The 24818-nt window shown below is 58.6% G+C and overlaps 1 protein-coding gene across 1 annotated transcript; it reads left to right on the forward strand.

Annotated features, from left to right (window-relative positions):
• Window positions 1-870: 870 nt before the first annotated feature.
• On the forward strand, window positions 871-22986 carry RNPEP (arginyl aminopeptidase). The gene is made up of 11 exons (XM_075910209.1): window positions 871-1281; window positions 7203-7343; window positions 11228-11376; window positions 13849-13965; window positions 14136-14371; window positions 15581-15694; window positions 16874-16986; window positions 18007-18115; window positions 19834-20058; window positions 20952-21094; window positions 22655-22986. Exons 1-11 carry the CDS (start codon window positions 895-897, stop codon window positions 22817-22819), a joined length of 1899 nt encoding a protein of 632 aa, XP_075766324.1. The 5' UTR covers window positions 871-894; the 3' UTR covers window positions 22820-22986.
• Window positions 22987-24818: the final 1832 nt, after the last annotated feature.

Below are 24818 nucleotides of genomic sequence, written 5' to 3' on the forward strand. Positions count from 1 at the left end.
CCCCCCCCCCCGCTCCTCGCCCCTGTGCTGCTCCACACCCCCCCCCCGCTCCTCGCCCCTGTGCTGCTCCACACCCCCCCCCGCTCCTCGCCCCTGTGCTGCTCCACATCCCCCCCCCGCTCCTCGCCCCTGTGCTGCTCCACATCCCCCCCGCTCCTCCCCCCTGTGCTGCTCCACATCCCCCCCGCTCCTCACCCCTGTGCTGCTCCACATCCCCCCCGCTCCTCGCCCCTGTGCTGCTCCACATCCCCCCCGCTCCTCACCCCTGTGCTGCTCCACATCCCCCCCCGCTCCTCGCCCCTGTGCTGCTCCACATCCCCCCCCGCTCCTCGCCCCTGTGCTGCTCCACATCCCCCCCGCTCCTCGCCCCTGTGCTGCTCCACATCCCCCCCGCTCCTCGCCCCTGTGCTGCTCCACATCCCCCCCCGCTCCTCCCCCCTGTGCTGCTCCACATCCCCCCCCGCTCCTTCCCCTGTGCTGCTCCACATCCCCCCCGCTCCTTCCCCTGTGCTGCTCCACATCCCCCCCCGCTCCTCGCCCCTGTGCTGCTCCACCCCCCCCGCTCCTCCCCCCTGTGCTGCTCCACATCCCCCCCGCTCCTCGCCCTGTGCTGCTCTACATCCCCCCCCCCCGCTCCTCGCCCCTGTGCTGCTCCACATCCCCCCCCGCTCCTCCCCCTGTGCTGCTCCACATCCCCCCCCCCCCGCTCCTCGCCCCTCGCCCCCTGTACTGCTCCACCCCACCCCGCCCCACGCGCGCCCCGCCCTCTGTGCCGGTCCCCACTCCGCCCCTCTCCCCGCCCTGTCCCCTCTGCAGCCGCGCTAACCCCTCCCCGGGGCGCCGCTGCACGGACCCGCCTCCGGCTCCTCCCCGGCCGGCAGAGGCGCGCTGGCGATGGCGATGGCGGCGGCGGCGGCGGGGCGGCGGGTGCCGGACGTGGCGTCCGCCTGCAGCGCGGAGAGCTTCGAGCTGCAGCACCTGCACCTGGAGCTACGCGTGGCCTTCGGGCCGCCGGGCCCCGGGCGGCTGCAGGGCTCGGCCCGGCTGGAGCTGCGCTGCCTGCGCGACGGCGCGGCCGAGCTGAGCCTGGACGCGCACTCCAGCCTGGCCGTGCGCGGCGTGGGGCTGGCGGCGCCGGGCGGGGAGCCGCGGCCGCTGCGCTTCGAGAGCCGCCCCTTCGCCAGCTACGGCGCGGAGCTGCGCGTCCTGCTGCCCGAGCCGCTGCGCGCCGGGGAGCGCCTGGCGCTGGACATCGACTACAGCACGGGCGACGGGCCCGGGGTGAGCGGGCTGCGCCGCCGGGGGTCCCCGCCCCGCCCCCGGTTTTTGACTCACCCCCCCTTCTCTGAGCCCTGGGGTACCTGCCCTTGCCCCACAAGCCTCTGGCTGACCCCCTTGTTGGGCCTCTGGCACCCTGCCCCCCAGTTCCCTTATCGGGCCCCAGGGCTGCTTCTTCCTCCAGTCCCCTGGCTGCCCCCCCACTGGGCCTTGGGGTACCTGCCCCTGCCCCCCAATCCGCTGACTGGCCTCTCACTGGGTCCTGCCCCCAACTTCTTGCTTCCCCTGGGCTCCCTGACACCTAATCCCCTTGCTGGCCCCAACAACCCCTCCCTACCCCTGTGCCCCTGAATTCCTGATTCCCTTGCTGCTCTCCACCATGACCCTTTGCTGTCCCCTCAGATCCCCTTGCTGCCCTGGCACCTTGCTCCCTTGCTGTCTCTTCCTAATGCCCTAGCACATGGTCCCTTCTGCCGTCTCCCCCTCTATGCCCTTCCTTGCCTTCCTTTCCTCCCTGGGATGCCGTCAATCTGTCAGCTTCCCGGGTCCCTAACTTACTGCTCGCTTCTTGTGTGTCTCACTTTCTTGCTGAGTTCGGCCCTCCCCACCCTATCTGCTCCCGGCTTGCAGGTGGCAGGAGCTTCCCACGGGCAAGCTCTGGTCCAGCCAGCCGCTGGAGCGTGGCAAGATGGGGAAGAGGATGCTGAATTCATAGCTCTTGCCCCACTGCCTACATCCATGTGAAGTGGGTGCAAAGCGTGCCCCTGGCAGGTGTGGCGCAGTCAGCACTGGAGGGCACGGTGCCAGGTGCGAGGCAGTGGCCTCGTCTGGGGTGGAAGAGTAGTGGAGGGGGGATGTGGAGCAAGTCCACCGTGTGTTTCAGCCTGGCTCTGAAGTTACCCAAGAGATTGGGGTGGTTGGAGGCTAGAAGGTCTGGAAAGCGGGGAGGAAAGGCTTGAAGGAACCCAGGTGGCCGTACTTAAAGGGTTTTCTTGCAAACACATTCCTGGCAGGTCCGGCTGGCACGGAGATGGTGTAGAAGTAGCAGGAGATCTCGGTCCAGGAGAGGCATTGTGTGTTAGCAGGGAGGGGTACCCTTTCTCTAGCCTGGCCTTGTTGGACACCTTCAGCTGCAGGGTAGTGAGTTCTCGGCAGGAGTATGGCCAGGCAGGAAGGTGGAAGCTCTGTATTAAAGCTAGAGATGAGCAAAAGCAGAGGAGGAGACTTGTCCCCTTGTTTTCTCCTCGGGTCCCCTGCTTGGCCTCCAGTGCTGCTAACCCTGCATACAGCTAACGGCCGCCTCCTGGCAAGTCTAGTCTGCTGCGGGTTCTCAAAAAAACAAGCTGCGAGCAAGTGCCGTGAACTGTCCCCCATTAGGAAGCACCCATTTATAGCAGCCCTCAGCGAGAACCTAAGAATTGGTTCCTCTTGAGCTTCTGAGGGCCTCTGTTTCATTCTGTGTGGTTGCTGGCTTTCCCGTCCAGCCTTTGCCTAGACTGAGTTTAATTGCTCTGTGGCAATCTCATAGCAGCATTTCCCCATCCCAGCCCCTTGCTGGGTGGGAAGGGTGTTCGTCGGCTCAGGGAAGCCTAGTACAGAACACGGATCTGCCTGTTAGGTAATAGGAAAGGTGCCAGCATGTTGCATTTGCCGTGAGTTAAAATGAAAGCGTCTGACTCAGTTATTTTGTTGGTTTATTTAATCCCAGGCCTGCCCAGCATCTTGGCTCCTTTCAGTAGTTAAATGAAGACCTTCAGGTTGTCCCGGAGAGAAGAGTAACTAATGCAAATGGTTGAGCTGCAGGAATTCTCAGTTATAAATGCTGAGAATAAAAACTCCAGGGCTAGCCCAGCTGGAAGGAGAAGAGGGGATCCAACCTGTGCTTATGCTTGGGGGCCAGTAGTTAGTTCTGATTTATTTGCTTTTGTGTGTCCTTCCACTTTCTGTTCTGGGACAGGAAGTGGAAATACCACGGCAAGGCTGTCTTCCTGATTTGAACTTGGTCAGAAGCAAGAGGGGTTACAGATCTCGAGCTACTGCCATAGGGGGTCAGAGTTCAGAGAAGCAACTGGTTTCTTTGGCTTCAGAGCCAATTTTTTTTTTTAAAGATTTTTCCCTTTCAGCCATCTAATTCATGCCGTTTGGATTCAGAGGCAGATTTCAGACTCATTGAAGCAGGATCTTGATCACGCCAGCCTGAATTTGGAGGAATCTCGCTGAATTCAGTAGAGCTAGTCTAGGTTTACACAAGAGTGAATTGTCAGCCCAGAATAACACCCCTTACTAAGCCTACGTTTCGGCATTTCTTGCCATTACCTGGTACTTGCCTGCACTGCACAGGGTTTGCTGGTAGAGCTACTGGATATCCACCCTAGGGAAGACTTAGCTTCTGCCAGTCTGTGAGGGGGTGCACTCACCACCGTAGCCCCCCTGCCGTCTGTCCTCAGGAATTGGCTCCCTCGGCGGGTAGGCTGCCTTCTCTGGGGTGGTGTCTCCCCTCTTTACTCCCGGCTGCGGCGTCCTCTTCGCCACACTGCCCTCCGGCAGTGCCCAAGTCTGTCTCTGAGGTCGATGTTCCTTCATCGGGCCTTCCTTTGAGCCCTGCAGTCTGGGGATTTGCTGGCCAGAGCTCCCCTAGCCCTGCCTGGCTTCCCCAGCCCTGTCCTAGCTCCAGGGAGCCTCCTCCTCCCCCAGCAGCCAGGTTCTCACTACTCTCCCCCTTAGCAGCAGCCCCTCCTCTCTTATAGCTCCCAGCTAGGCCCTGATGGACTAGTACAGCCTCAGCTGGGCTAAACTCCCCGGCCCTGCTTCAGGCCGGGGTTTGCCCTTAAAGGCCCAGTGCAGGGCGAACGCCCTGTCTCACACTCTCCCCCTTAAGTATCTCTCCCGGGGGGGGGGGGCGAGGAAAGTACCCTAACGCCCCAATGTACGCCTCAGCTGGGCCCGTAGGGTGTCTCTCTCCCCCCGCAGACTCTCCACTCTAAGGAGCAGCCTACCCCCCTTCTTCCAGGGTCTGGACTCCCACTGTGGTCTTCTCCACCCCAGCAGGAGTCTGGTTCCCACTGAAGCCCTGCCTACTCCGAGGCAGGTTCCCCATTTTGTGCTAGGCCTCCGGGCCTCCGCCTTCCCCTTCCTAAAAGCTCTTGTCTCCCCCACTCCCTCCTGGGGAGTCGCCTTACGCTGGCTCTCTTTCCAGGCCATCCGCCCCCCTCCCTGGGGGCAGTGCCTTTTAATATGGCCTGCTGCGTGGCAATAGAAGCACTGTTTGTGCCTCCCCTGGATCCCAGCCCTCCGCCAGGCCCTTTCTGGCTTAGCCCTTCCTCTCGGGCTAGCCGGTGCCCTGTAAGTCCCACTGGCGCACACTCCCTCTTCAGGTGCCCAGGTTCCCCACAGGCCCAACACCTTCGTGGCCCCCCTGTTGCCTTCGCAGGGGGGGTTCCCCCAATTTCCAACTTATCTGAGTGGGGCCTTCCTGCCCTGACCCCGTAGCAGCACTCCCTCCTCCTGTGGCCCCAATGTCCACAGGAGAAACAAGTTTGAAGTCCAGGCCCTGGCTCCCAGCCCTTGGTGCCTGTGTGTCCCTGGAGTCGGGGTGCCCACCCTTGCAGCCGCCCGACCGGCCTCTTCTGCTGCTCAGCAGGCTGGGCCACCCACGGCCTCCAATCAACATCCATCTTGTTTGCTAGTGTCCCAGGTCCAAACCAGCCCCCTTGGTCGCAGGGCGGCAGGCCCACTGGCCCGAGTTCCCCAAAGTAACCCCCTTGTATCAGGGGGGGAGACCGCTCGTACCCACATTCTCCACCATCTGTGGGGGGGGGGGTGCACTCACCACCGTAGCCCCCCTGCCGTCTGTCCTCAGGAACTGGCTCCCTCGGCGGGTAGGGTGCCTTCTCTGGGGTGGTGTTTCCCCTCTTTACTCCCGGCTGCAGCGTCCTCTTCGCCCCACTGCCCTCCGGCAGTGCCCAAGTCTGTCTCTGAGCCCCCCTTCCAGGGGTCGATGTTCCTTCGTCGGGCCTTCCTTCAAGCCCTGCAGTCTGGGGATTTGCTGGCCAGAGCTCCCCTAGCCCTGCCTGGCTTCCCCAGCCCTGCCCTAGCTCCAGGGAGCCTCCTCCTCCCCCAGCAGCCAGGTTCTCACTGCCCTCCCCCAGGAGCAGCAGCCCCTCCTCTATTATAGCTCCCAGCTGGGCCCTGATGGACTAGTACAGCCTCAGCTGGGCTAAACTCCCCCGCCCTGCCTCAGGCCGGGGTTTGCCCTTAAAGGGCCAGTGCAGGGCGAACGCCCTGTCTCACAGTCCCCCAAACAAAACAAGGGTACTGGAAAAAGAATGCGTTTGCAGGTGCGATTGTGCCTGCCTTGGGGCTTGGTGCTGTTTGGGAAGGGGTGAGTTCGTTCTTTCTTTTTGCACACTCCTAACCAGCATAATTATGCCAGTAAAACTTTCTAGTGTAAATCAAACCCTAACACCTCCCTGGGAGAATCACTGATGTGCCTCAGTGCTTTGGCTGGCGTTGCGTGTGTGGCAGCATGTCGGGTACCCCCCGGTCCTGCACCCCATCTGCAGCAAGATGAGACTCTGCCAGCCAGTAGAACAGAGAGGGGTTATTCCGTCTCCAGGATACAGCACAGCATTGGTGTGATGGTGTGGACATAAGGAATCAGGGGCTGGCAGCCCTAGACCCCTTGGGGTAGGGTCCACAGACCCCTGAACCCTCAGTACTCAGCTTAGTCTCTTCTCTTCGTGTTTTCCCCAGCCAAGACTCCCAGCTCCCAGGCCCTGCCCCCCAACCGGGTGGCCATCTCTGCCTCCCTTCCTTATTCTCTTCCCCCTGGGAAGAGCCTTGTTATTTGCTCAGGCTGGGACTAGGTGTCTGGGTCAATACACATGCGGGTGAGTCAGTAGGAATCACACAGCACAGTGTAGGGGAACCCCGGGTTACAGAGCAGACAGCACCCCCACTGCGGCACAGCTTGTTTCTTTGGGGGAAGTGGGAGAAGCTAAACCAACAGAAGAACTCTTGCTGGTCGGCGCGGTCTTCATTGGTAGAGTTTGCCAGGATGGCTGTTCGGGCATAGTTGCTGTCAAACCTGTTCTAATGAAGCCAAGAGCTGGGGGTGGTTCATACATCCAGAGGACAGCTTGATGAGCTTACAGCTGCCTTTACGCTACAGGTTGAACTTCTCTAGTCAGTCGTCCAGAATGGTTTTAGTTAGCTGGATGTCCACTTTTCAGCGCCAAGTTTCCTGCGGTCCCATAAAGTTTGTTTACAGCCCCCGGTTCTGACTCTGTGTTCGGAACTGATACTTAGCGCTAATTTACCTCGCTGTCTTCTAACAGCCCAGTAAGCCGTGGAAGTGTTGGCCATGTTGCTAGACAATATTGACTTCCCATGGTCTGGAAAATTCTCTGGTTTGGAACCAGTCAGGTCCTGAGATTCTGGTAAAACTCCTTACACAAACATTCTGTGCCAACAGAGTTTACTTCACTTTGTGGTAATCACACCGGCCAATCTACAAGCTGTTCTCGGAATAGGCCACGGGGGTGGGCCTGAGTTTGCCGTGTCCAGTCATGCATGCATTTCTCCACCTGAATACGGCATGCAACCCTTGTGCCAGAGATGCTGTTTGAGATTTGTTAGGCTCCCTGGACAGCTCATGGCCTGAGTCAAGCCTTGAGGTGTTGAGCGAGTCTAACTTGAATCTAGCTGTTGTTTGATTTTTACTGACTTTCCTTCTCCTTGCTCTGCCTGCTGCTCTAGATGTCCTTTCCAAAGAGCCCAGAACCCTTTATCCCGCTGGCTTTCCTGTGCTCAACAGGTCCTTTGCCCCTGGCTTTCACACACCAGCAATAAAGAGCACCTGTTCTGCCAAAATCCACGGAAAGTCTCCCATCCCTCACGTGAGGCTGTCTCTCGTCTCTCCTCAGGTTTGTTGGCTCACGCCAGAGCAGACGGCGGGGAAGCAGAAGCCTTATATGTACACCCAAGGCCAGGCCGTCCTCAATAGAAGTTTTTTCCCTGGCTTTGACACCCCTGGAGTTAAAAGTACATATTCAGCCACTATAAAGGTAAGCAGGAAAAGTGCAAATTGGATTGTTCGTGCAAACCATATTTAGGATAGGCAATTCATAGATCTCAAGAGGGCATCGTTTTCTAGGCCCTGGAAGGCGAAATTGTAGTAGGATGTTTCATTATTCTAAGCTTATTAGAACATCAGGGAGTGCTATAGGCATTTCTTGCCTGTGCCTCAGATTCAGGGCACTCAGAAGTCTCTGATCTTCGTGCAGAGTTCATTGAAGCTGGGGGGACAGAGTCCTCCCTATGGACTCTGGCATGTCCAGCTGCTCCCAGTTCATGATTTGTTTGCCGCTGTTATCTTGGGATCCCCATCACATTCCCTTTTAGTTACATATTCATTGGGCAGTCATTTTGGAGGCTTATTCAGGGCTCTACCGAATAAAAAAGTAAAACTGCGTTGGGCGTAACACTAATAATGTCATTATAAAACTGGACATGGGTGTGGGCTCTGTGTATTTTGGTTTGGTGTTTTCTCAATGAAGTTATACGTGTCGTGATTCGCATCAGTTATCTAAACAAAAGTCAGAACCATTCAGCGACCCAGAAACGCCAGTAATGCAGAAGTTGTGGGCTTGAACCCACGTCCGTTTGGCCACGCAGAAGACAACTTGGCTACCGTGGCTCAATGGAGCCTATTTCTCAGATTTGAATCGATGTCTCCAAAGTTGGAAAAAATTCACTCTGCACTGGCTGACTTTGTTGGCCTCTGATGCAGTTACTCCACCGGTTCTGAGAATTCGGATGGGATCGCTGCGTGTCTCAAATTTTTTTTTCCACCCTGTTAGAGGAAACTTTTCCTTTGACTGCGGGGGAGAATATCGATTGGTGGGTAAATGTGGCAGAAAGTCAGGATTTTTACTGAGTGCTCTGTGTGTTGCCTTTTTTGTTGTTGTTCAGCTGACAATTTCTTCCTGTTTATTTTAGCTGAAGGGTGTTGGCCAATGTGTGTCCAGGAGTAACTGCCTGGTGAAATCTCTTTTGTGCTCTGTATTGTGCATGATCTTCACTTGTCTGTAGATCCAGCACCCATGGCTGGTATGGAGGGTGTCTACAGCAACTAGTTGCAGCTGGCCAAGGTCTGTGCCTCTCAGCAAATCCCTTGATTATTATTTATAGTGACCACTCTGTATTCAAGTTCTACGTCCTGATCAGGCGCAATCCTGGGATGCTGGGACGGATTTTTAACGTCTCTTCCCATCTCTGGAGAGAAGAGCTCTCATCGGACATTCAGACGCATCTATGTCCCATTGTGCGCTCCCAGGGATTTGGGGTTTTACGGGGCCCTTGGGGGCGTTTTTAACCAGGCTGTCGGTGATTAGGAAAGCATTTTTGTAAACCCACAACGTGTTCCATCAAAGCGTGTGGTCTCCGGCCTTTCCAAAGTAGATTCTGCCAATGTGATGCCCATCCCTATGTGACCAAAGCACTGTCGTTTTCTTATGAATCACTTCTCATTCTTTGCAGCTTTTCCCTATTGGCAGATAGCTCTTAACACTGCTGTACTGTTCGTTGTAAATGCCTCGGCCTCTCTTGCCAAGATAGCACAGTGCTTCGCAGTTTTCCAGTGAGTGATCTGGTGCATTGTGACAGCGCGTTGGGGTTTTCCCTTCTCCTGCACCCCCGTAGTGGCACGAACAGACTCCACCAGCCAGTAGAACAGAGGGAGTTTATTGTTTCTCCAGGATACAGCACAGCACGGATGTCATCTGGTTACAGGGCCAGGCCTAGGATGCCTCAGCCCCCCTTGAGATGGGGGAGACTGGGCCCCTAAATCCCAGCCCCCTTGCTTAGGCTGCTTCCTCCATGATTCCAGACAGAAACTAATTAATTCACTTCCAGCTCTGCCCCCAGCCAGGGCTCCACTCCCCTTCTTCCCATTGTTCCACTCCCTGGGAGATAACTGGTCAGATAGGTTCGAAGCCCCCCTGCCCGGCTGGGCCGTGCTGCAGCCAGAGGAGGTCACTCACAACCCATTGCCCAGCATAGCAACCAGCAAGGTACCCACACTACGTTACATGCATAACCATGGATTTCCCTGTCTTTACCCAGTTCGCTAGCACTAGATCACTGTGCATTACTCACATTAATACAAGATGGATGAACTGCTTTTCCATGTAATTCATTGTGCGCTCCCACTGGCAAGCCATCAGTAGCTGTGTCTTAACAGTTCACCAGCTGCCTGCTTTTGATTGGTGCTTTGTTGCCTGGCCATAGGTAGCTGATCATGGCTGGGAAAGTCGGATGCTCGACAGCAGAAAAGGGAACACGACTGCCGTTACAACTTCTGCAATCTTCAGGGTTGTGTTTTTGTTTCTGTTCAGGCATTTTGTTGGACACGCGTCTCTTCCCGGTTGAAAAACTCCGATACTCCCTCCTCCTTGCTTTTGTCTGACCTGGTCTGGCTTTGTCTTGTTATATGGCAATGGCAAGTCAGCGTTATCAGCACCCTTATCCTCACAGCCCTCGGAGTTTAATGCTCTCATGCGTTTCTCCAGGATTTGTGCTTCTCGGGTCTGGAAGACGGCAGCTGAAATGTTAACTTGGGCTGCAAAGGGAGTGTTTCAATAACGTGGCCAGCATTGCTAATGCATTGAACTGCTAAACCCAGGGTTGTGAGTTCAATCCTTGCAGAGGCCATTTAGGGATTTGGGGCAAAAATGCATCAGGGATGGTACTTGGGCCTGCTGAGAAGGCAGGGGACTGGACTCAATGACCTTTCAAGGTCCCTTCCAGTTCTAGGAGATAATAATGGAGATTGCCTAATTAAATTAATTAATATTAATTAAAGGTGAACGCCTCCGTCTGAAAGATCGCACCCAGCGCGCACCAGGAGACCGGCGGTTGGGGCTGCCGCCGGAGCCCTGGCTCTGTGCTCGCTTTGCGCACTGCCTGTGCGCTTATGCGGAAGGGAAGGAGGAGAGCTTGGATCGGGCATTTGGACGCAGCTGTCCGGAAGGCAGGTGTTTCTCCACCTCCTGCCCCGCTATTGCCAGCCTGCAGGGCACTCGCCTCCTGAAACTGGGGGCGACCGTTCTCAGTTACGCGGGGCCTTGTGAAGCACTGCAGGCGTGCGAGGGTGGCACAGGGCAGCGCAAAGGAGGAAACACAAGAGCGCGCAGGCCCGCCCGGGGGGCAGCTGCCCTGAGGCCCAGCGCTTCCAAAGGGCCTGGGGCGCCCGGTGGCGGCAGCTGCTGTGGCAGAGGCCAGCGTCCCAGGCCCTTTAAATCGCCGCTGGAGCCCTGCATGGTGCGCTCTGGTGGTGCTGAGGGGTGGCGTGGTGCAGTCCCGGCAGTGCTGAGAGCTAGAGGGCGTGGGTGGCGTGGTCCGGGTGGTGCTGGGCGTGGTGGCACATTCAGGGTGGCGCTGGTGTGGCGCGGTTAGGGTGGCGCTGGGAGCAGCGGCGCGGTCTGGATGGCGCGGTCTGGGTGGCTCTGGAGGTGGGCGACGTGGCACTGTCTGGGCGGTGCTGAGGGCTGCTTTGCCCTGGCCCTTCCAGGAATGCGGTTGCCTCATGGGTGTGTTACGCTTGGGAGTCAGGGTGGGGAAGGGCAGGTGGTTATAAACGGGCAGGTTAAATGGGCCAGGAGATGTCCGTGTGATAACGCAGCAGCCTCCCGGTAAAGCTTGCGCTGGGGACGGAGCCAAAAGGCTCTCCGGGGCCTCATGTTCACAGCTTCATAACGCCCCCCCGTGGCATTCCCCTGCCTCTCAAGGGGGGTGTTTGGGGTCCACATGCTGGGAGCCAGGTTGGCTGGAGCTGGGCTCCGGGGATATTCATGCAGCCCAAAGCACTTAGGGCAGCTCTGATCCCCCCCGGGGCGTGTGGTGTGACCCCCTCCCCTGACAGGCTGTTCCCGTGTGTCCCTCGTGCTAGGTCCCCGAAGGCTTCACGGCTGTGATGAGCGCCACCACCTGGGAGAAGCAGAAGGACAACACGTTCACCTTCAAGATGTCCCAGCCGATCCCCTCCTACCTGATCGCCTTGGCCGTCGGCGACATCGTTTCTGCGGAAGTTGGCCCTCGGTAAGAGGCTCGCGGCGGGAGGAGCCCTGGCAGCGAAGCCTGTTGCGTCGGTGGGAAGCTTTGCCTCCCCACCATGGAGCGTATCTTCTCTCCATCCCCTGGCTCGCGGGGCGCCCTTGCACCGGCACCACTCTTCACGCCAGCCATGGCTAGCATGCGCCAGAGGTGCAGGACGAGGGATGCGGGGGGCGCCGCGGCCCCTCCTAGCCTGACAAGGTTTCCGTTAGATCCTGTGGTTACAGTTTGATTCAGCCCCTCACTGTGCAAATTGTTGTAACCCCTCTGGCACTTGCTAAGCTCCCTTGTACTGTGGTATCCTCCGGCCATCACCTTTTCCGCACTGTCTGTCTGGGAGCAGGCTGCGCTCTGTCCCACCAGCCGCTCATGCACCATGGGGGTCTCACGTGGGAATCGAAGGCACCCTGAGTTTTGCTACTATCAGTCTGGGTCAAAATCTGACCTTTGGTTGCAGCTCTGCTGGTCGCTGGTGTTGTCTGTTCGTCTGCACAGCAGTAGCAAATTCCACCCTCCTGCCTGTGTTAGCGCAGCTGCGTTTTCCAGCGGGCCCTAGATTATCTGGGGACGGGCCACCCCTTAGTCCTCGTCCTGCGCGAGCTTTTTTCATTCGTGCTGGGCGGAGGGGACTGCAGCGTCCGTGCGGGGCTGCCGAATGGCACTCCTGCGCCTGTTGTCCTTTGAACGTGTTCCCCAAAGTCACCTGTGCAGAGGGCTCGAAAGCCTGTTTACTGTCGGGTCTTGGGCACACAGGAGTCTTGCTGCTCCTGCTTAATGCCTCTCTCATTTTTTTCCAGCTCCTTAACTCAGATTCGTGGATCTTTTAGGGCCAGGAAAGGTCATTGAGTGTGACCCTCACCCTTGCACAATCCTCGTTATTAAGGGCTAAAGATTAGACATACAGCACATGCAATAAATATCTCATTAGCTTCTTTTATGGCCAGACCTTGATTCCTCTTTGGTTTAAAGCTCACGAACTGTTAAGACTTCCCAGTTCTGCACACTCAGCTAAAGGCTACTTCCCAGGCTCCAAGTCCCCCTGCTTCCTGCAGAGATCGTAGCCTCCAGACCAGACAGCTGTGCCGAGGCAAGGGGGGGGGGAGGGGGTTCAGGACAGTCCTGGAGATCAGTATTTCTGTGTCGCTGTATACAGCGGTGGGCCGGTGCATTTTTCAAATGGGATTGGAGCAGGTAGGATGCTCTAGCACACCCAGCCATAAACCACCAGAGGCCAAGCACGTCGGCTACAGCTTCATCACCAAGCTTGCTGAAGCTGTGACAAAGCCCTGCTGCAAATCCCCAGATCGTGGCGACTTAACGAGAAGTGAAAGCTGCTGCCGGGAGGGTGTCGGCTTTCGAAAAACCTGAGCCGTTGGCGAGGCGGGTGGCGAGGCTGCTGAATCTAACTTGGGTTCCCAGGCAAAAGAGTGTTGGAAAAAAAAAAAAAAAAAGTTTTACGCAACACACTGGGCAAAGGGAAGCTGATACTGACAAGCCAGCAGCCGGGCCTCTGTTCCCCATCACGGCTGTCTGAGTAGATCGAACCGCAAACTTACATGCATTGTCCAAAAGGTCCTTCGTCGGGCTGTGACAGCAACCCAACAGAGAGTGTGGCGGCTGAGAGGTGGCTAAAGGAGAAGTGCTCCTAGGGAAAGGCTTTTTTCTAGGGCTGATCTCTGCTCAGATTTTGCGGCGTGAGGGCATGATTTTAAGGGCATTTTTACCAATACAGCTTATTTCCCTTCCTGTATGGATAAACACTTGACGTTGGTAGAGCTGCGCCCACACTAGGGGAGACGGTGCTGATCTAGTTACATCGCCACCGACAGACATCTGGAGTGTGTGGAGGCGGCCTTGGAGGGGGGCAAATTCTCCAGAGGCTGCTCTCGCGCTGCGGGGTGGGGGCAATTAAATCTACAACGATTTGGATGAAGGAGGGGGCAGGGAGGTGAGGACTGAGCCAGAGAAATGGGAGGAGTGGGGGGGACTGGGTCTCCTTTGAAGAGCTTGACCGTAAGTGAAGTGGTTTTGAAACATCACTTGGATTTTCCCAACTTCTCCCTCCCATGTCTCCTGGCCGTCCTTGGTGGCTAGAGGCCGCGGGAAGCCATGTGCTTCCAATAACCATCTTTCACACTGCATGAAGCCTGCAAGCTTCAGAGTGACTAAGGAACCTGACGCGCCCCACGGCCGCGTCTCCATCTAGAAGCCGTGTGCTCGTAGGATCGGATTGCAGGTGGCTGGGAGGGACCGTGTGTGAGTTTTTGCCTTGACTCTGGCGATACAGCAGCACGTTGTGTCGCGTCGGTGTCACCGTGCTGGGGTTCTCCCTGCAAACCAGAGTCACTGAGGTGGTGGAGCAGACGTGCACAGACCCTCCTGGCTCGCCGCACCGTCGCCCTTCACGAAGCCGGGGCTGGTTTGTTGCCCTCAGGACTGTTTCTGTGCTCTCCGTAGGAGTCGCGTGTGGGCTGAGCCCTGTCTGATTGAGGCCGCCAAGAAGGAGTACGATGGGGTCATTGAAGAGTTCCTGGTGGTCGGGGAGAAGCTCTTTGGACCGTACGTGTGGGGCAGGTACGGCTCACCTCGCTGGAAGTCACTGGGATGCTCTGGCAGCTTTGGTCCCTTCCGGCGCCTCCCTGAGGCTTCCCCCAGTACGGCTGGGGGGGGAGTCGTCGTCCGGGTGCTCTCCCACCGGCGGGCTCAGGCGGTTCCTTCCTGAGCGCTCTGCCTTCCTTCCCCAGATACGACGTTCTCTTCATGCCGCCCTCTTTCCCCTTCGGCGGGATGGAGAACCCCTGCATCACCTTCGTGACCCCCTGCCTCTTGGCTGGAGACCGCTCCCTGGTGGACGTCATCATCCACGAGATCTCCCACAGCTGGTTCGGCAACCTGGTCACCAACGCCAACTGGGGCGAGTTCTGGCTGAACGAGGGCTTCACCATGTTTGCGCAGAGGCGGATCTCCACGGTCGTCTACGGTGAGCGCCCAGCCCGGCGCCAGCCCCTGGCCTTGGCTACGAGGACAGGCAGCAAGGACTTAGTCCTGCCACCACCTTTTGGGTGGAGTCATGCCCTGCCAGAGGCCAAGAGCCGATATCTGGGTCCAGCCACGCAGATCACGGGCCGGGAACTACGTTTGTGGCTTGACTCGTTTCCTGGCAGTGTCTGGGGATCTGCACTAGCTCCTAAAATAGCTGAGATGTGACACGGTCGCGTGGGGTGATGGGGGCAGGTAGGGGTTAGACCATCTGGTGGGTGCGTGTTTGTTTTTTAAAGAGGATCTTTATAGCGTTTTATAGAGTAGAAATTCCAGTCGTATCTTTTATGGGCTGTTTGTGTGTGGCAGGGGAGAGCCAGGCAGTAAAACCCGGCTACGATGGGCTGGGATGTTTGTATTCAGATTCGTTAGTTAACACCCTTTAACTCAAATGCCATGTAAATTGTCATGCTGGGGTCTTAACTGAATTCCCTTGTGATCTAGATGGGCAGAGACCCTGGGGGTGGGGGGGTTTGCCTGGCTCTGCAGCATGGGGGTGGAGTCTCTGTAATTTGACGTCTTTAAATCACGATTCGAGGACGGCAGCCTCTTAGCCGGTGGCTCGGGGCCTATAGCCGGGTGGGTGGGTGAAGGTCGGGGCCTGCGATGTGCAGAAGGTCAGACTAGGTGAGCACACTAAAGTCTTAGTGTGTCTCCTAAAGATTCAACTCCCCCTTCATCTGTATCCTCTGCGAGCCAAGCCCTCCACCAAGACTAGGTCAGACCACACTTCTTATTCCTGGGATTTCCAAGGCAAAAAGAGGAGTAAAGAAAACGCTTGAAAATTGTGACCTTCGCCCCTGCGATGGGCTGATGAAACCACCACTGACGAGCTCAATGGTACTTTCATTTGTGCACCCAAAAAGATTGAAGCCACGTGGGCACAAACCCACGTTTCCCCGCCGCGTGGCTCCCGTGTTCAGAAATCTGACGACCTACCGGCGATGGTTCCAGAGTTCCCGCGGCTAGGACCGTGTGGCGTGACTGGCGTGCGTGCGTTTCCATGCGTGTGTCAAAATGCTTTGCCCTTTTGCTTGCCTTTCAAGTAGGAGCTGTCCCAAAGGAACTGGAGAGGGCAGCTTGCCTTCCTCCCTGGCTCTGCTGGGCCGTGCAGCGTCTCATTGCCAGGCCCCTGTCGTCTTGTCCTCAGGTGCCGCTTACACCTGCCTGGAGGCTGCCACGGGAAGGGCCCTGCTGCGCCAGCACATGGACAACACCGGAGAGGATCACCCCCTCAACAAGCTCCGGGTGAAAATCGAGCCAGGTCCGTGCTGTCTCCAATACCCCACTGCCGAGTGCCAGGTCTCTGGGACCATGGGCGGGGTCCTTATTACTGGTGCATTTGACCCCGTAAAAACTGCATCTACAGGATGAGCGCTAGGGGATGGGCCGAGAATAGACCATAAAGCGGCAGATGGATTGCCGGCAGGATGGCTAGCCTACGTGCATTGGGCTATTCTAGTCGCCTTGCTGCTGTTTAAAATTCACGCCACTTATTAATAATTGTGTTAGTTAAACAGTACCAGACGTGTGATCAAAGTCCAGCCCTTAGCGGTTAATTTGTATGCCGAGGGCAAGTTCAAAGGAACAGGCTAGCAGCAGGCCGGCACTTACAGTGGAGGTCTCAGGTTAGGCATTGAAGTACGTGCCCTGGGTTTTCCGAAGGCTTTCAGCTCCTGTTGATGTCCCGGCAGCTGTTGGGCGCTCAGCGATTCTGAAAATCAGGCCTTTGTTACGCAGGTTCCTTAAACGTTATGCACCCGGGTTTCCGTGCCATGGCTTCGCTCTCGCATTGGGCAAACGCTTTGAGTCGCCCCGAGATGCGTAGTGCTAAGCGATGGAGTGTTTCATCACGGGCAGCTGTTGATGGATCATGCGGAGAGCAAAACAGCCTCCGTGTTTTTGCTTTCCCTTTGCAAGCCGGCGTGCTAGTTTTCAGGAAGTTAAAGCCCTCGTGAAAACTTTAACAAGCGTCCATAAAGTCTGAGGTTTTGGGAGCCTAGCCCCGGCAGAGTTCTAGGCAAACAAACAAGAGGACCTTGTTAAAATTTATTTCCTTCAAACTCTGCAAGAAAATCTGAAATCTCGGCCGGTCGTCAGCCAGGCTGAAAAGGGCGTTTCTAATAGCAGTCCGGCTGCATCCTCAGCTTGCTCCTTACTCTTGTGTCCTCTTGGATTGCGTCCCTACAGCAAAGGAAGCGGGTGGTCTCCAGGAGGAGGTTGGCGGGGCGAGAGGCAGTGGGTGAGCAGGGGCAAAGTTCACTCTTCGTAGCGTTCCCGGCATGACGCGGCGTGGTTTGGATCGGACTCAGGGTGGAGGGGCCGTAGGGGCGGGGGGCGCTTCTGGTGCTGAGAACGGCAACCTAAGGAAGTGGAGCGCTTTGTTTTCAATTGGCCGTTTCATTCGCCAAGCTCTGGCCCTCTCCTGTCTTGGACCCTCTAGGTGTTAATCCTGATGACACGTACAACGAAACCCCCTACGAGAAAGGCTACTGCTTCGTGTCCTACCTGGCGCACCTTGTGGGAGACCAGAGCACATTTGATGCTTTCTTGCAGGTAGGGGGTGTGGGTTAACTGGCTTCAGCCTGGGAGTTGTGTGTGCGGGGTGGCACCAGGCCTGGAGGCTCCGTCCCTCTATCAGGTTTCTTAGCAAGGCTTCTTGCCTGCCGGTTGGCCCGTAAGTACCAGCACTGAAGATCCTAGCTACTTTGGCACTTGCAAGTAATGTCACCGCCTCACGACCACAGCTGTCCCTTCTGCCTCCGGCTGGGCCCCTCCTGGGCAACCCAGCCCCCCACCAGGATCCAAATTGCAGGCTGCAAATGTAGCATTGATATCCAGTTTGAGACCCCAAGCGCTGGGGGTGAGGAAAACTGAAGGCCAGTTTAGGCTTTAATGCCTCGACTTGTGGAGTCCCTTCATACCTTCCACGTTGGGCGGGCTGACGCCATGAGCGGCGCTCGTTAAGTGTGGGTTGATTAGGTATTGAGGAGATGAACACACCAAGCCAGCTGGAAGAAAATCCCTTTGGTGCTGTTTGAAGATTTGGATGCTGGAGCAGGAGGGTGTCAAGTTTGGGACTTTTCCCAGGGTTAGATTCTCCATTTCTCAAGAGAGACACTAGCCTGGAATCTAGCTGGAAAACCGAGTGGGAGCTTGACTATTCAGAGCCCGAAAACCCAGGCCTCATGCAACACAGGCCCACCAGCAACGGCGCTAGAGCTGGGAGTTGTCTCACACCGCGGCCCCGGCCTGGTGTCTTTCAGCTGTGGTTGCCATTGTGTGCGCGTCGTCACGGGGAGCAGGCGCGGGGGGGGGGGGGGGCTTCTGGTGACCTTTGCCCTGGGAAACAAAAAGAACTGACCAAGTTTGGGAGGTGGGAACGAGAGAGCCCTGCCGCGGAGCCTCCCTCGTGCCTGTGTGCGCCGGAGCCGTCAGGAGTTGGCTTACGGCGAGGGGGAGGGAGGCTGAGCTCCAGGCAGTAGCTTGACGTAGAGACGGGAATTGTTTGCATTAAACCCTGCACCGGTCCTGCCTGCATGGAGCGTAACGACGTGTCCCCCCCCCCCCCCCCAGGCCTACGTGAATCGGTTCAAATTTCAGAGCATCACGGCCGACGATGCCCTGGAGTTCTTTCTGGAGCACTTCCCGGAGCTGAAGAAGAAAGGTGTGGCCACCATTCCAGGTCAGTCCCGCCAGGGCATTGCTGGTCTCCTCCCAGGCGCCGCGGCCCGCTTGTCACATGCGCCGGAGGCTTGCGAAAGCCGGGGACAAACCTTTGCACGGGGCCCTGCGGTTAGCAGCAGCTGCAGCTGGCTCAGCCTGGCCCTTCTCCAGGGCGCGAATTGCGCCCGGTCAGGGACCCAGCGCTGCCTGAGGCTGCCGCTGCCTCCGGAGTCGCGGCTTCACTTGAGTTTCTTACCCGGAACCGCCTCTACAGCGAGAGGTTTCAGCCCCCTCTCCTCCTGTGCATTTCCTCGCCCTGCTGACGTGGGGTGTCCCGCTTGCGAGGCCTTGTCCCTCAGCTTGGTAGCATCCTGCTGCTGACGTTCCCCATGTAAAATATCGAAGGCTGATCTAAACTGGCATCTCGTGGGCATCTGTCAGCAGCACGGGTGTGTAACACAGCCCTGTCCTTGAGCTCTTGCGGCACAGGGCCGTTCGGGGGTCGGGTGTTAATTCCGTCGCGTCTTTCGGCCTTCGTTTGGCTCGGCTGTTGTCTTTGCAGGCTTGAGAGCTGTTGGCTTTTGCATCAGTGGCTTCATTCATCCTGATTTAGCCTATGCCCATAGATCTGTAGCAAGGCAGCTGGTTACAGCCCCAAGAACACCTTTGGAATTGGACCGGGCTCCCTGGCTGAGTTTGCAGAGAGCCTGAGACAATCCGGCCTGGGAGCTGCCCCCCATCTCAGTGGGACGCTAACTCCGATGCCCATTGCTGGGTTGTGTGGAGCTAAGGGAGGGACCATTACTACTTTTCCCTCTCCTTCCAGTTGGGCCCTGCTGCTCTGGCCGTACCAGCCGGGATGTTGTGCTGCTCAGTGGCACGCTCACTGCTTGCGTTCATTTGCACCGGAGGGTTTACTGCTCGGGTCCCTAACGCGATTAATGTTCGTGTTTTGGAAAGTGTCCAAACCTCATTGGACTCTGTTCTGGGGTGGGGCTGGGGAGGAGGGGTTCAGGGTGCAGGCTGCCCCAGCCCTCTCTCACTGCAGCAGCTCGGGGTCAGGTGAGAGGCCCCGCTCCATGGCCGCTGCAGCTCACAGCTGCGGAGAGGTGCACGTCCCCCAGCGGGGGCAGGTCCAGGTTCGGCCAGAGTGAGGAATGCCACAAACTCGGCACTTTCCCTTTGCTCCCCGATGAACAGGAACAGCCTGCAATGTTCCTGGATGAATTGGGGGTGGGGGGGAGCGTCAGCCTCTCCTGCCCTCCCTAGTGGGAATCGGAGGGGTGGGAGCTGGGGCAGTCCTGGATGGAGCAGGGGGGCCGCCCCCTGGCAGCCTCTTTCACCTGCCTGGTGATTGTGTCTTGTCTGTGTGGTGTTAGGAGAAGCAGTCCCATTCCAGGCACATCCCCATTGCTCTGCACAACCCAGCCCTTCCCTTCTTATTCTGACAAGAGGAGCTGCCTGCCAGTGTGGTGGCCTGAGCTCTTAGCGTTTCAGAGGTATCTGTCACCAGACACCCTCTCTGAGATACGCTAAGTGCTGCCCCCGCTTGCCCCATGGCGGGCTGAGTCCACATCCCCCCTCCACAGAACTCACCCCCGACTGGATCTCAGCGGCAGGTCCCCCGGCAGACAGCCAGCCAGCAGGCAAGTTAGGGCCCTGCGCCGTGCGGGGATGTGTTCGCGGGAAGGATCCCAGCCCCAGAGAACCCAGCCCAGCGTCTCCTCCCCTCTACAGGCTTTGAGTTCGATCGGTGGCTCAACACGCCCGGCTGGCCCCCTTACCTGCCTGACCTGTCCCCGGGAGAGACACTCATGAAGCCAGCGGAGGAACTGGCAGAGCTCTGGGCAGCCAGCCCCCTGAACCTGGAGGCCATCAAAGCTGTGGACATCGCTGCCTGGAAAACCTACCAGCTCGTCTTCTTTCTGGACAAGATCCTGCAGAAATCCCCTTTGCCAGGCGGTAAGGCCCAGGGGCCCCTCTGGGCGGGGCGTGCGTGGGGGAAGGCAGCGACAGACCCGGGTGTAGAGGCACAGTGGGTACAGCCCAAGTTGGAGGCTCACCTGCGACCCCCAGCTAGGTGGGGAGACGTGTCCCCGGCCAGATCCTCCAAGCTCGCTGCAGCTGGGGCTCAAGAGCGACGCGCCCATCCGGCTGACCCGTCCCACGCATTTTCCATGGCCACGCCCAAGCACCCACTGCTGTGGAGGGCCCATTCCCAGCCCAGCTGGGAGGGCTGATGTGGGGTGTGGAGAACACGCAGCACAGTGTTTCTGCCAGGTCCGTAACCCCTTTCCCTGGAGCAGCCCAGCTCTGGCGTTCTCCTCTGATCTAGCATCAGGAAGTTGATACTCCACAGAGCACGTGGTGGTCTCAGCGGTCCGGCTGCCTGTTCCTCTGCAACCAAAACCTCCCGGGTGCTGGTGCCCTTTTCTGAGAAACGTCACCATCTGTCCAGAGGTCTGGTCCCTCTGGCTGCTGGAGCCTGGCGTAAAGTGGCTTGGCTGTGCCAGTGACTCCCCCACCCCCGTGCAAAGGCCTGTTGTAACTTGCAGAGTGCAGGGTGTGGGAATGGGTGCAGCTGCGCTCGTGTCCTGGCTGAGCCCTGAGCTCCGGCTGCCCTGGGGTGTGGGGGAAATCTATCCACTGGCCCTTGTCAGCGTCGCGTGGGGCTGTGCTCGCTTAAACTGCCGTCCCCTTGAAGGCACGTGGCGCCTGGCCCCCGTGTGCGCAGCCCTGAGTCGTGGCCAGTGGCCTTTCCGGGCTGTCCTGCCGGCTCTGCCCCGTTAAGCGCTTGGGCTACGCGTTTGCGTGGGACGAGTCCGGCCGGGCTGACGAGCCGCTGTCGCGTCCAGGGAACGTGGAGAAGCTGAGCGAGACGTACCCGAAGATCTCCTGTGCGCAGAACGCCGAGCTGCGCCTCCGCTGGTGCCAGATCGTCCTCAAGAACAATCTCGAAGCTGAGTTTGGCAAAGTCAAGGACTTCCTCCACAGCCAGGTTTGTGGGCACGGCCAGCGCCCGGGAGCCGGGAGCGACCCGCGCATCAGCCACCGGCCAAGCCCTGCGCTAGCGCCGCATGCGGCGTTGCGGGGAACTCGGTGCTCGGCCGGGGGCCTGTTGCGCGTTTGGTTCTCGGGCATACGTTAAAGGCCTTTAGTGCTTCCCTACACCCCTTTGAAGCTGGTGGGTGTTAAGCCCGGGCTTAAAGCTAGGCATGAAAGCGACTAGTCGACTATCCGATAGGCAAATGCTCATTGGATAGTCGAGCAGTGACTCGACTAGCTGCTCCCCCCCTTGCTGCCTGTATCCCCTTAAAAGTTGGTGTCTCCTCCTCCCCGCCCCCGCAACACCATCTCTGTGGGGGCCAGAGGAGACAGCTTTCCTCTTCCCCTGCTGCGCTTGTGCTTTTTAAATGTATTAAGAGCCAGCAGGTTCTTAATACATTGAAAAGGAATCCGCTATCCCGGCTCCCACCTGGTCCCCCTTGCTGCGCTTCAGCCTTTTAAATGCATTGAGAGCCTGGTGAGTCTTAGTGCATTTAAAAGGCAGAGCCGTAGCAGGGTTAGCTCCTGGCCCCGGGAGCTAACCCCGCTGCGGCTCTGCAATTTCCCCCACGTATCGACTAATCGAGTAGTCAATGGACATCCCAGCGACTGGTCGATTGGCTGATCAAACGCTGTTTAACCTCCCTAAGCTGGGCATGTGCCTATTTATTTTTTGCTTCATTGGGGCCACCAGCATGGGTCGTGGGTTCTCCAACTTCCTTTCTGAGAAAATCACTGCACGGTGCCGGGAGCAGAAGCTGGAGTCTGAGCCCTCCCATGCCCTGTTTTCCCAGGGCTCCAGCCCCAGGTGGGAAGGGCACAGTGGGAGCCTAAAGGTTATGAGCCTGGGCAGGTGAGGCTCAGGCTTTGGCTCTGGACTCAGCAAGTCTAACACCAGCCCTGGAGACTCCATGAAACCAGGGTCCCAGCTCACACTTAACGAGAGAGCAGCAGCAATATGTACAGCATGGGCACATGCACCGGACCAGCATGTTCCAGGCTCCAACACGAAGGTGTATTTAAGCGTGGGAAGGGCTGAAAGGGAGAGAGACGCTGATGGGGTTTAGAAGCTGCCTGAGAGAGGGGGCTGCGTGGCCTCCTCCCCAGAGCTGCCGCCCTCTCTGCTCTGTGCTGTTGCCATCTGCTTGGCAAGTCATGCAAAGGGGCTAGTCCTCAGTGAGGACGCTGTAATCCTGCCCATTTTCTCTGTTGCCCGCTTCTGTGAAGTAAGGCTGAGCAGTTGTGTGCAGCTGGAGGACGCGGGTGCTGCACGAGCACGCCAAGTACGTGCACACGCGTGCCCTCTTTCCTGCGTTAAATACTTGGATTTGGGGAACGCCCGAGGGACGTCCGCTCCAAGGGGGACTGTCCTGGGGAGCTGTGGGGCTGCAAACCCAGAGACTGCTCTCCAGTCGTGGTGGCGGAGGGGCCCCTGTGCAGAGCGCTGTAATGGCTCTGGCCGTGTCTCCTAGCTCCTAACCTCCTCGCCGCGTTTGCACTTTGTGCCTTGCAGGGGAAGCAGAAATACACCCTCCCCCTCTACCGAGCCATGTGGAGCGGGTCCAAGTCTGCCCGAGCCCTGGCCGTGGAGACTTTCTCGGCCACGGCCGCTCAGCTGCACGTCAACGTCCGGAACTACGTCAAGAAGATCCTGGATGCGGCGCCTGTGGGCAGCTAGTGGCTCGTCCCGGAGAGAGGCAGCCCGCCGGGGCTCGTGCGGCCGCAAACGCTCCGGCAACTCAGCAGGCTTCTCCTCGGTGGCTGGGCCTGCCTCAGACTCCCTCCCCTGGTGGCCCCTCACTCTCAGGCCCAGGCTCGGTTTTATTAAAGGCTTTTCCATTTGTATTCTCCCTGGTGGTGCTGGGCGGGGGCGGCTTTAGGGCCTGGAAAAGGTGAACCCCTGCATGAGACCCACCTTGCGCTACGGGTGGCTTTTACTTAAGACCCTCCCCCTAAGCAGGAGCAGCCGCTTCCTGCCTGGGGGAGAGCCCAGGGGGCTATGAGCTGCAGTGGGGGTCCCCAGCGATTCCAGGTGGTCCCCCCCACGACAACGTGCCATTTTTTTAATGGCTCCGATGCCACTCTCCCAGGTCACACTCGGTCTGGATCAAGGCCTATTCCAGGTGCCTCCGGGCCAGTCCTGCAGAGTCGGTAGCCCCAGCTGCAGCGCACAGGCCTTGTAACCAGCGAGGGACTGGGGGGGGGACAGGGCCTTGTGTGCTGGGGCAGCCACGGGCGCTCCTGTGTGTCTCAGGGCTGTGGGACCAGGGTCCGGCGCAGGCCACGTCCCTGCCCTGGGTCAGGCCCAGGGCTGCAGCCCTGGTGTCGGGTGGGGGGAGGGATTCACTCTGGACAGCTGGGAATTCTCTTTCAGGGCTGGGGGGCAATACAGGGGGATGTCCCATCTCCCTGCGGCATCATGTCTTCCAGCCCGGGGTCTCCGCCTCTGCACCCCCCGAGGGGGCTAATCCACTCCCTGCCCTGCCGGCTTCCTGCTTCCCCTGAAGCTGGCGCCTGCCCCAGCGCTTCCAGGGGCTTCCCTGAGGGGCAGGAGCCCAGGCCGAGGGACGCTGGTGCAGAGCCCCCAGTGCACGGTGCCCTGGGGGAGTTCCCAGCACCACGCGGGACGCGGGGGCAGTGTGTTCTGCCTGCTCAGCGTTAGTACCGCTATAAGCACATGACTGTGCCCCTTCCCCTCCGCTGCACACACCCCCCTCGGGCCCTAGCCGGCATGCATGGAGAAGCCAGGCTGTGCCTGAGGGAGCTTGGGCTGTGTAGCCTGTACTCGCCTCATACCCTGTGGAGGGGGCCCTGTCTGGCTCCACCCGGTGCAAAGCCCAGGGCAATGGGGCAGGGACCGAAACTGGCCTGGCTGCCACACTTATCTCCCCACCCTGAGCCCCTCCCCGGCCACCTAAGGAATTCGTGCCCTCTAGGCTCGTGGGCAGGAGTCGCTCCCTCCCACCCCGGCTGTGGGGCAGAAGGGCCCAGGCTGCAGAGCGGTGATGCTGACGGGAGAAGAGTGCCCTGTGGTTGGGGTATCGCCTCTGGCCTGTGACCCCGGGGGGGGGGGGCGGGCCTGGCTCGGAGCAGGGTGAGCTGTGGGGTGGGGCATCTTTGCCTTCCTACGCCTGCCCAGGCATTGGCCAGGCAGCAGATACCCGGCAGCATGGGCCGTTGCCGTGCTCCGCGGTGGCCAGCAGGTGGTGCCCACGGCTTGGCATGGGTGAGCTTCACCCTCACCCTGAGAAATCAACCACGGGCTGCTCCCCACTCCCTGCAGCCTGACCCTCCTCTCCCCCCCCCTGTTCTCGAGCCCCCGCAGCCCCTCTGGGCTCAGTTTGCCCAGCAGTCCCGTGGGCCAGAGCGGGCAGAGCTCCCCAGTGACATCTCGCCTGGTGCCGGCGCAGCCCAGTTCTGCCCACGGCTGCGCTCGCCTCGGACCCGCTGTGGGACGGGCTCAAATGGGCCGAGCTAAGGAGCCCCGTGTGGCAACGTGCAGGCTCTGTGTGCTGTAGTCTGAGGGGTGGGGGCGGAGTGGGAGTGTGTGGTGCATGTGTGTGAGGGTGTGTGTATGGATATATGTATGGGGTAGGGATGTGGGGGTGTATGTATGTAGGGGGGTGTGAGGGGGTTCACTCACCACCATAGCACCCCCGGCCGGCCGTCCACAGAAT

This window comes from Pelodiscus sinensis, chromosome 27 (genome assembly GCF_049634645.1).
Source record: "Pelodiscus sinensis isolate JC-2024 chromosome 27, ASM4963464v1, whole genome shotgun sequence".
Lineage (NCBI taxonomy): Eukaryota > Metazoa > Chordata > Testudines > Trionychidae > Pelodiscus > Pelodiscus sinensis.

What these genes read in the sequence shown, in the direction of transcription:
- RNPEP (XM_075910209.1), top strand. Translation starts at nt 895, where the DNA reads ATGGCGATGGCGGCGGCGGCGGCGGGGCGGCGGGTGCCGGACGTGGCG. An exon ending in GCACGGGCGACGGGCCCGGG is followed by an intron (nt 1,282 to 7,202) that starts GTGAGCGGGCTG and finishes GTCTCTCCTCAG; the next exon opens with GTTTGTTGGCTCACGCCAGA. An exon ending in GGACCGTACGTGTGGGGCAG is followed by an intron (nt 13,966 to 14,135) that starts GTACGGCTCACC and finishes TTCCTTCCCCAG; the next exon opens with ATACGACGTTCTCTTCATGC.